At 38.6% G+C, this 11,187-nt stretch overlaps 2 protein-coding genes across 8 annotated transcripts in view; one reads left to right on the top strand and one right to left on the bottom strand.

The window, feature by feature from the left end:
• Nucleotides 1-502: 502 nt before the first annotated feature.
• fam83fb (family with sequence similarity 83 member Fb) lies at nt 503-9,415 on the top strand. The gene is made up of 5 exons (XM_077604946.1): nt 503-1,071; nt 5,126-5,293; nt 5,752-5,873; nt 6,971-7,704; nt 9,109-9,415. The coding sequence occupies exons 1-5, from the start codon at nt 610-612 to the stop codon at nt 9,153-9,155; spliced, it is 1,533 nt and encodes a 510-aa protein (XP_077461072.1). The 5' UTR covers nt 503-609; the 3' UTR covers nt 9,156-9,415.
• Nucleotides 3,787-11,187, bottom strand: part of cyth4b (cytohesin 4b) — a 23,932-nt gene continuing 16,531 nt past the window's right edge. For 4 of the 7 annotated variants that reach the window (XM_077604953.1, XM_077604952.1, XM_077604954.1 and 1 more), the window contains one exon: nt 10,108-10,679. In XM_077604953.1, the coding sequence (XP_077461079.1) occupies nt 10,592-10,679 (88 nt within the window). In that variant the 3' untranslated portion in view covers nt 10,108-10,591. The other 3 variants (XR_013300988.1, XM_077604949.1, XM_077604951.1) reach the window with 3 other exon arrangements.

Below are 11,187 nucleotides of genomic sequence, written 5' to 3'. Positions count from 1 at the left end.
TTAACAGTGTAACATATTCTTCAGGGAAAAATACCTTTTATGAGGCTGCTATTTTTAATCTTTTGAAACTAATTTTCATAGAGTAATATTTGATATGTAATTAATGTTTGTATTGTGTACATTTCACTCATACAAACAGGCAAAGGTGAGTATTTGGGTACATATTCGCAATGGAAAGCAGGTGGCAATTGTCAATGCATTTCATAATAATTTTGAACTTTGCTCTGTTATTATATAAGTTATTAAAAAAACTCATTGAAAATGCATAGTGTGGAAACAAGCAAAGCACAACATGTTCTAGCACTAAGGAGTGGTTTTGTTTAATAGTGATTATAAATTAAATGTTAGAATTCGACATGTCCACTTTTAAATGTAACACTTGAGAGATAATATTATATATGAATATAATTGAAATAAATAGTTTGGAGTCGTTTGAATTGTGAAGTTTACAAAGCGTGATGACGTGTGTTTAGGTACGTGAAGGCAGCACGGCTTGGCCAAGCCCCTTTCTCCACTCACCGGCTCAGGTAACTTTCTCCCGGCTTCCTCTTGACGTGTGGGTCGCCTCTTCCCTTCCAGCTCGGAAGGCCAAACGATCGGGCTCCAGCCATGGCCGAATCCCAGCTCGCGTGCATGGAGGACGGACACATCGGCGTCCAAGTGCCCGAGTCTCGGCCGGAGTTCTACTACAGCGAGGAGCAGCGCGCCGCCGTAGAGGAACTCCTCAAGAACGGCGACGGAGCCTTCAAAACGCGTCTCAAGGACGACAATATGAAAGACTTTTTGTCGGCAAGAGAAGTTAAAACATTGAACAACAACTTTAAACACTACGATGAAACCGGCGATGGTGACAGGGAGGGGGTTGCGTCGGCGGGGTCGTCGGACTCAGGGGTTCACTCCACCTACTGGCCCCAAATGTCCGATACCGAAGTGCCGCCACTGGACATCGGGTGGCCCAGCTCAGGTCTCTTCAGAGGGGTGACCCGGGTAGAGGTCCACACTCACCCGCCCAAGAATAATGGGCCCCATATCAAGGAAGTAGTGCGCAGACTCATTCAGGGGGCCGCCAAGGTGAGCATCGATCGCCAACACTAATAATGATAAAATATTACACCATGTTTTTAATAATTTTGCTAGAAAAATTGTCAGTTTACAGTAGTGCACTCAATTTACCTAGTATATATATATATATATATATATATATATATATATATATGGGTCATTTTCACATAATTCAGCAAATAACGGTAAAGACACTTTCAGAAAATGAATAATTTACAAATTGCAATTCAAGCATTCTGATTATCTCTAATTAGCAACACTAGCACTGCCTGGAAATATCTTAGCTGGAACTTTAATGAAAACATAATTAATTAAAATTTAACCTGGATTTTACTAGTCTGAGCTCCTTGTACTGGTGAATGATACGATATTGGTGCCCCATAAGAGCCACAAGGTCTTTCTCAAGGTCATCACAGAGTTTCGCAATGGTGACAGATTTTTCTTTCTTCTGGATGACAACAACATCAATTGGCCCATTATTTGTCATTCTGGTCTCTACTCCCTTCTCCCATTCGTGGTATAACACTTGCTCCTTTGATTGCCTTATGTCATCAGTTCCATCCCTGTAGATCTTTTTGATGTATTTCTTGCAGACAGCACAGTTTCTAAACATACAACGGTAAAGACAAAATTTATTAACGGTAAAGACACAACATTCCACCTCAGCCTTTGACATTGGTAGATGGTATTTCTTGGCACTCAGTAAATGATAGTGTTCTGCATGCATACACCATGCCCAGTTCATTAAAAAGCAAAGTAATTATGTTCACCAAGTTTTTAGGACATCGGTAAAGACATGGAATTGTTACGACATTTCACAGGTATGGTCCTTACCTTGGTTTTAGTTTCATTCTCATGGCTTCTGCTTAGCTGGCGTTGACAATATGGCTGACAACATCCTGGTACTTCTCCCACACCAGCCACCTGGTGTATTTACTGTGAATTTTTTGGTGTATTTCTCATGTGATAACGGTAAAGACACACTAACTGATATGAAAGGTACATCAGTAAAACTGTTTGCAGTTGCAATTCTTTTGCATTTTTCTCAAAGACAACTTGAGTGAAAATACTATTGAAACAAATCTAAACAACACATTCTAAATAGAGACAAACAAATAAATCATAACCCGACTTTTCATTCCTATAAACTGTGACACTAGATTCTGGACATCTAACGGAGTGGACAAATTCAACATAAACTGGCTCTCAATGTATTTGTGTCTCAAATAGATTTCTCTTAAAATTGGTGCCAAATGTAGTATAATATGTGGCAAACAAAGCAGTAGTAATTAATTTTTATAACTTTGTAACACATAAAGGGAAAGTCCAGGGCCATATCTTTACCGTTATTTGCTGAATTATGTGAAAATGACCCATATATGTGTGTGTATATATGTATAAATAATTTATATATATGTGTATATATGTATATATAAAATTTATATATGTGTATATATATATATATATATATATATATATGTATATATATATATGTTTTGTCTTATAGTTCGGCAAATACGGTACTGCCTCTTGTTAGTTAATTATATAAGTGTGCACTATGACACAACTATAAATACGTACTCTACCTGAATGCATAAAATATACTTTCATAGGAGCAACATTAACTGCCCACAATAATAATAACAACACAGCCCAGTGCTTACCACCTTGTACAATAGAAATCAACTGAACATTACATTTTTGTTTTACTTTCATAATGATTATTTCAACAAAAGATGGAGGTTCAACAAGGCCTGGAAGAGAAGAAACAAATAAACTAGTTGACGTCTATTGTTTTTATGTTAGATGAAGAAATATACTTAGACTTGTGCCAAATGGCCTATATTTATTCATGAGTTGTTTAGTGAATGAGCACTACTAAGTAAATAAAGCACATAACCCAATTCCACTTGTCATGAAAGGGTGTGACCCGGACCAAGAACCTGGTAAACATTGACGCGTAACTGAATCCTGGAAGGGTTTGTGACACACTTTGTTTTTCCTCACCTGTTTCCCAAGGTGTATTTTATCCAGAATTGGGCATTAGTTGGTCAAATACCTAGGAAAAAGAACATTATATTAAGGCTTCACGTTTAAACTTAGATTTAACTGAACTGACTTTTACCCTTGAGTCACTATGCCAATCTGGGTGTGTGGTTTCTTGTCTAAAGCGTGTAATCAATAATTGTTGTATTTTTGTGTTTTGGACAGCCTAAAACATGTTCTGGAATCCAGAAATATTTTAGCAGCCAGGTGCCAAGAGAGACCAGATCAGACTTGTCAATTAATTAATATAAGAAAAACCAAATGTTATGGGAATGAAATCAGCAGATGTCATTTGTACTGTATGGCTTCCTTTTAGTTGTGCATTTGTTCTTTTTACTACAGTTGGATGTGAAAGCATAATGCTGTTTATTTGTTGCTCAACTGGTTGTTCTCCAGGTAGTGTTCGTGTTTAATTTGAGCACGATTCTACTGAATATGAAAAAAAGAGTAACGTGTATAATTATTATTGGCACTTGCGGTTTGCAGTGGTGTGCAACTATTACATCATCTTTTAGTTTGCCAAACAAGGGAAAGATTGCTGACGTACTAAAATTCTGATCTTGAAGTTCAAGTCACAACAAGCTTTCTTCGAATCATACGGAGATTTGAACCTTTAAAAGTGACAAATAAATGCATGCACTTCATTAAAAGCTTGGGATATATTTGGGGATTTGAAAAATCATAGATGCAATTTCGGTGTTGAAAAACACGTCACGCATGAGTTTTCCGAAATGGATCTTTTGACAATGGAGGGTCTTTGAGACCACTTTTGTAATGTGTAGGCCTTCCTAATGTAGTGGCTTGTGAGACACTTCTTTTTGAAGAAAGCCAGTAGCTGTCAGCAGCAAGTTCAATCGAAGAGGAATGCTCCCAGTCGTAACTCCTCTAAAGGGAAGTAATAAACAGGCTGGGGGCCCATTTAACAGTACACAAGCGGATAAAACCGAGCACTGGGGTTCGCCACTTAAAATTCTAGCAGTGCCTGGAAAGAAGTAAAAGACTTTTCAAACATTAATTATGTTGTGCGGTTTTGGTGGTGGTGAAACAGCTCTGTGCCTGACCTGCTTGTAGGTTGGGTTTTTCAGCAGGAAGAATGAGTCAGTGTTGCCTTGAAAATAAAAACTCACAAGAGCACTTTTTGGAACTGTGAGCTCATGCTAATGACCAAAACTTTTCATAACAGCCGAGAACTTGTATTGTGAGGCCTGCTGAAAGAAAACCTGATTAGAAGTAGCAATTTATTTATTGGTGTACAAATGGTTTACCAAAACAATATTGTTGTTTTCATTTCGGCATCTGAGTTCACATTGGTTATTTCCATTTTGTGTGGTGGCAGTCATCATAAATATAAAAATGGATGCATTGATCTAGATCAAAGTGGTGGCCCGCGGGCCAAATCTGGCCCGCCGCATCATTTTGCGCGGCCCGGGAAAGTAAATCATGAGTGCCGACTTTCTGTTTTAGGATCAGATTAAAATGAAGAGTATAGATGTATAATAAACTTCCTGATTTCCCCCCTTTTAAATCGATAATTAGAATTTTTTAATCCATTTTTTCTTGTTTTTAGTTCAAAAATCATTTTGTAAATCTAAAAATATATATTAAAAAAGCTCAAATAAACATTGTTTTAGATCTATAAAAAACAGAATATTCAAGGGTTTTAATCCAGTTCTTTTAATCCATTTATTAAAAAAATCTAAATATTATATCTAAAATGGTCCGTCCCACATGAAATCGAGTTGACGTTAAAGCGGCCCGCGAACCAACCAGAGTCTGACACCCTTGATCTAGAGTATTGTTTTTTTTTACTTCCAATCCGATTTTGATACCAATCTAATCAGGAAATCAATTCCACATTCTGCAGCCAGCTGGGACACATTTCTGGAGTCATTTTCATTGGTTACATCAGAATTTTTCAATTTGTGAATCAAACTGGTCCTGTTATCCCGAATTAAAATGGTGTTGTTTGAAAATATGAATTAAATGCAAATAATGTCATTTTTTTCCATAAACACAGGTGATCGCCATTGTGATGGACCTGCTCACTGACCTCCAGATACTGCAGGACCTGATGGATGCTGCCTGGCGTCGCTCCGTGCCCGTCTACATCCTGCTGGACAACAGTGGCGTGCCGCACTTCCTGGACATGTGTTGCCGGCTACAGATTGGCGCCCAGCACCTTCGGGTAAGATGGGACTGTTTCCCACTGAGGTGAAGATTGTCACAGATGTGAGGAATTTCCCCTGGTGCACAGCAACTACTATATAGCCATACATTTCTAAGCTAGCCTTTTTTTGTAAAGTATCACATAACATGGAGCTTAATAAAGGTGAAAAAAATAAACGTGACATTATGAATAGCACTGTAATATTACATTGTTTTGCGTGGACACGTGTGCCTTATTTCTTTTCAAAATTATTTCCTGGTCTTGCAAAATCAAATGTGCACTTGCCTCGCATACCACAAAACTGAAAGACAGCAAACCAACCTCAGGTTGACATTTGAAGCCGTTTGATGTTGTGACGGTATGAGGCAGAGGCACGCATTGTTCTTAGGAAGCAACTCATGTTTTTACTGGGATGATAATGCTATTTTTTTTGCATTAGATTGGTGGTGTTCATAATGATCAACTTTGATTTGCAGAGCATCCGTGCCAGGACACTCAGGGGAGTGGGCTTCAATTTATCCTTTGGGAAACTCCCTGGCACTGTGTGTTCCAAGTACATGCTGGTGGATGGAGACAAGGTGGTCTTTGGATCCTACAGGTGACAACCCAATTCCTCCCCATTGGAAATATCTATTGCAAATAGCCACTCTCACAAATCATTTTGGATTTTGGGAAGCAACACGAGGCAAAGAATTGCTGAAAAGAAAATGTGCATCCAACATCTTAGTTTATTTATAGTTGCATTCAAGTCAGTAGGGCAACTGCAACTAATTCTATTTTTCGAACTTGCGAGCAGTTGAAATTTCATGACGTTTCATGAAAGACGATTCGTTTTTGTAGTGATAAAAATGAGCAATTAAATGCTTTATATTAGGATAGAAACAATAAACTTAAATAAAAAGAACACCAGTAAATATAGCCTCCTATAAAATATACATGGTTAAAAAACTGAAAGAGAGAAAGAGATTAGTATTATTTAACATAAACTATTCAGCTGCTTCTACCAGAGGGCAAATAAAGGAGTTAAAGCATAGAAGTGAGAGCAGTAATTGGAGCCATGACAATTTTACTAGCACACCTAGCAAACCGGCTTTAGACTCGATATTCTAGTTTTAAATGTTTAAGCGCAGTTCTTCAGAGTGTCATTAGCACACAGTGATTGACGGGATCGACTTAAAACTGGAAGCAGTGCCACCTCTCCTGTCAAAAGTGACAGCTGGACCAAACTCATTAAGAGAAAGAAGAGTTAAAGAATGTAAAAGTGGCTGATTAAAACACACTTGTCATAAAATTCCCACCTATCGGTTCCTCTCGGATGAATTCGTTATAAGTTCTGGACTTCCACCCATTTTCACCGGTAGCAGTCATACGCAAAAACTGGTAATTTATGATCCCTTGTAGCATCTCATTTTCCAAAAACTGACTTAGCTTGTTTTAAGAATCCGACAATTTGAGTACAATTAGTTTCAATCTGAGCCAAATGACAAGTGAAAGTAGATAATCAAGTTTACTCTGTGCAAAGTAAAAGCAAAACTTGCCAAAGCGTTAAAAATGCGCATCAAAAGGCATGTGGTGAAGGTTGGTAACCACTGGGCTGAATTCCAAAATATTTTTACAGGGGGTATTTTGCATTTTAAAAGAATAAATATAACCTAATGATGTGACACTCAACTTGCTTTTTCTGTTTCCTGCCAGTTTCTCATGGTCCACTTCACGCATGGACCGCAACACCATTATGGTGATGACGGGCCAGGTGGTGGAGTCCTTTGACCAGGACTTTCGTGAGCTCTACGCCGTGTCGGAGAAGCTAGACCTCTTCCGCGAGTTCCACGTGAGCCCGCCAGCCAAAGTGACCCCCAAAGTGACCCCAAGCGTGCGTTCCAAGACGGGCTCAAAGCGCCCTCCGCTTCCCGCCACAACGTCCCGTTTCCAAGTCAGCCTTGGCGATGCCCACAACGTCAACATCGAGGTTCCCGCTCACAAGTATTACAACCCCAAGTACTTCCTCTTATTCCCGGACGCCCCGCATCCAGCAAGGTCTTTGCAGGCGCCCACCAAACCGTCTGACCTCTTGCGGCTTATGGAGCCCCCAGACCAGGTCACCAGTAGCGAGAAGCTAGATCGCCTCAGCCCGTTACCGTCTGAAGCTCCTGTGGAATTCTTCAAGAAACCCAACGGATTTCCGCAGGAGAAGAAGAGGCTGACACTGAGGCAAAGGATCACTAAAAAGTTGTCGTCTAGCAAGCTGTCCATCAATAGCGGGAGGTCAAGCCCTGGCCCAGGAGAGCCCGCTGGACCCCTAGGCAGCCAGGACCACCTGGAGGTGAGGGTCAAGTCACCTAACAAGCTCAAGCTCCTTAAGGCGCCATCCACGCTCGGGGCGAGGACGGACTCGCTGCAGACGGTCGAGGCCCCTCAAGACAACATTAGTGAGTGATGACATAGTTCAGTGGATATTAAACGGTTGATACTGCCCTCTGTTTAAAGTCGGGGTTTTGTTGACCTTTAATCTGGAAAAGACATCTCAAATCCAAAAGGAAGATTTGAGATGGTATACAAAAAGTGGTGGCAAAGGGATTCTTGTTTTATAGATTTAAGGTAGGCACCAGTTGCCATACATATAGGACAATTTTGACCAATCGGGAAAGCTCGTTTGTCCTCGTGAACCTCAACCGCAATGGTTCATTTGGACCAGTGGTCAATACAATATGACTTGCGCTGAGATGCAACAAAACAAATATATAAAAGAAAAAGCTTATGTCTGTGCTAAATCACACAAGGGCCAATTTGAAATTCATTTTAAAAAATTGGGTTTTCAAAATGTATAATTTTTTTTTGTAATAATTACAGTGGTACCTCGACATACAATCTTAATCCGTTCCGGGACTGAGATCGCATGTCGAGCTTTTCGTAACTCGAGCGAGCTTTGCCCATTGGAATGAAATAAAAACAAATTAATTCGTTCCAACCCACTGAAAAAACACCAAAAACAGGATACTGGATTGGAAAAAATGTTTTATTTCTTCTAATTCGCCATATATTAACAAAGTAACACATAACTAGTGGTTTAATAGTAATAAAATGTGTTTAATAGAAGTAAAATTAGACGTATTTCGCGGAGGGTAGATTAATATATATACAGACACTCAAACATACGTTTAATGTAACTTTACAGTTAGCAATCTCCTACCCACGTATTGATTGTGGGTAATGAAGTTTTATCCTGAGAAAGGGTGCCATTGGCAATCGGTGTTGTGTGCACGGGTATACTTCATTACCCAGAAAGCCCTCCTTTTGCCCGCGCATGCGCGTTGTGCGTTTCCTGGTCCATGTGTAGGCGAAAGAAACGGTTCAGTGCTCGTAGATATCTCTTATACACGAAAGAGATGCGGCAAAAAAAGACAGTGCGGTACAATGATAAACATGTCATCTCATGTCATGGCCACCTGGCTTGGTCGCATCTCGAAATTTTGATCGTATCGCGGGCAAATTATTCGATCGAAATTTCCGTCGTACCACGAGCTGATCGTAGGTCGAGGTACCACTGTATAAGTATTAATTCATTGGCTGCCATTGAAGGCAAATTTTGATTGGGAAAGCTGAATCAAAAGAAAATGTCCAGTAATAAAGTCCCAGAAAATCACCACCAATTTAGCGCAATTTATAAGATTGTATGTTTTCTATATAAGTAGTGAAGTCAAGTTGCTGCGGGCCAATTAAAAAATGGGCAGTGGACCACAGTTGGATCACAGCTTTACATCGTGCTTATGCGCTGCTTCAAATTCTGAGATTTGGAGAGTTTGTTAATAGTTTTTTTTCTTTTTGATCATCAGGCTGCAAGAGTCAACGTCAAACCAAACAAGTCTGCAAAGTGTCCTGAGGTCTCATTTTGGAGGACAATTTTAGTTTAAGTAAATATTTTTAACAGTTTACAAGCACTAAAATCACTTTTGTCAGCATGTAATGTGATGGAATTAAGACTCAGATGTGCCGCTGCTCACCTTTATTGGCACCACTTCCTTTTTTTGAGCTGGACTGTATCATGCAAGCTAAACGTTGACCGATCAAAAGTGGGTAATAAAAGCAAAACATGCGTACGTTCTTCATTGTTGGAGGACCAATAAAAGATGTTTTATGAGGTTACTTTTGTTCATAATTTAGCTTGTGTAATGTTTTCTTGTTGATGATTAAGTTCATGAACTCGAGGTTCAATTTCTAGTAAGGTTGTCGCCCTTTAAATTTTGGGTCTTATTAAAAATATGACAAATTTAGGATAATATTGATTGATTATTGTTTTGAATGTGTTGATTTCATATTGTTGTTGTTATCGAGCCTGCAGTGACTACTCAAGCCACTCGAGGGTAGCAAATACTATATGTACTCGTTTTTTATATTAAGTACGTATAGACATTTTTAATGCTCAGTTTTGTTTGACACTTTCCAAAAAATATTGGTATAACATTTATTATATCATTTTTCCCCAATAAAAGTCATTTAAGTAGCTATTAACCTATAGTCGAGGTAAGCAGGTGTAAGAAAGTAAGTAAGAAAAGGATGTAACAAGAGCAAATATGCATGTGTCCATTGTGAATACAAAGCAATGAACTTGCTTTTTATGTTTCGATTATCAAAGAATACCTTTTTTTGAAAAGATGTACGCATGCAAAAGGAAACGCAAAAGCTAAGTAAAAATACTCGCTGTACACTAAGAGGAAGTGATTCAGTATTTCAACTTTGTAAGAGCTCCTTTAAATATCCACCTTCATTTGTCACCCATCTTCCCCATTCCATGATTCTTAATGATGAAAAATGATAAGCATGATCTTCATAACTGGTTTAAAATCCTGATCAAATATTTATATAAGTTCACATTTAAACTCTCCTCCCAATTCCTATTGAAAATATGGACCAACATGTCAGGTGTCTTACATTTACTTAGGCTTTGAATAGGGGAAAGAAGTAACATCTAGTGAATATTAATAAAAAGCAGTCCTTATTGATTTGTCTATGTATATTAAAATGTGAAATGAGAAATTGTATTTAAATAGGGTTGTTTTATAAAACTTGTATATAAAATGTGTATTTGAATGAAATATACTGCCAAGAATTCACAAAAAAGGGTAAAAATCCAGTTCTCCAATGACTACTTCAAAAATAAAATATATGTCAGGGGTCCTGCTATGAGTCTTGGCATGTAGTCACCTATGCCTTCTCCTGGACCTTATTACTGTGTTTTGGTCCTAAAGACAAAGAGGAAGCTTCTCCGTCCTCAGCCAAAAATATTCACCAGTGAGTACCTTCTGTCCAAGTTTTGGTTCAGTCCTCTTGTTTCTGGTTTTGCTTCATCAGCTTCTTTTTGCGCTGGGAAACCAGGTCATAGAAGGGGTCTTTGGTGATGCTTGCCCTTTAAAAAAATGATGGCTTGTTTAAAATCATCGCTGTCAACACTAAAATGTGTATTTTTCCGAATGGTACGTCGCACCAACCAAATAAAGCATGATGAAGAGGAAAAAAGTAAATATGCACTGGAGTATAAGTCGCATTTTAGGGAGGGCATTTTTTTTTTATTTGATTAGAAACCAATAACAAGCATATTTTAAACATAGTAAAATGGAAACAGGCTAAATAGGCAACTTTTAAAGTAACATTTACAGTGTTTTGAATAACTGTAGCCTAAAAACAACAGGTTTTTGGTGTTCAAAGAGTGAGAAAAAAAGGATACAAGTGGAGTATTACTGTATTATGCTGTTTAATATACCCGGGTATATTAAATGATTTTTGCATTTTTGAGCCTCCCGTTTGTGCGCCAGTTAATATACCCCTGCCGTTTAATATACCCGGGTATATTAAACTGGGGGAGGGTATAAATTAAACAGCATAATACGGTAGTCACCAGCCTGGCCAAACTATGA

This window comes from Stigmatopora argus, chromosome 7 (genome assembly GCF_051989625.1).
Source record: "Stigmatopora argus isolate UIUO_Sarg chromosome 7, RoL_Sarg_1.0, whole genome shotgun sequence".
Lineage (NCBI taxonomy): Eukaryota > Metazoa > Chordata > Actinopteri > Syngnathiformes > Syngnathidae > Stigmatopora > Stigmatopora argus.
Note: the sequence above shows the minus strand (reverse complement) of the source record. Positions and strands in the feature narration are given on the sequence as shown.

What these genes read in the sequence shown, in the direction of transcription:
- fam83fb (XM_077604946.1), top strand. Translation starts at nt 610, where the DNA reads ATGGCCGAATCCCAGCTCGCGTGCATGGAGGACGGACACATCGGCGTC. An exon ending in TCATTCAGGGGGCCGCCAAG is followed by an intron (nt 1,072 to 5,125) that starts GTGAGCATCGAT and finishes CCATAAACACAG; the next exon opens with GTGATCGCCATTGTGATGGA. An exon ending in GTGGTCTTTGGATCCTACAG is followed by an intron (nt 5,874 to 6,970) that starts GTGACAACCCAA and finishes GTTTCCTGCCAG; the next exon opens with TTTCTCATGGTCCACTTCAC.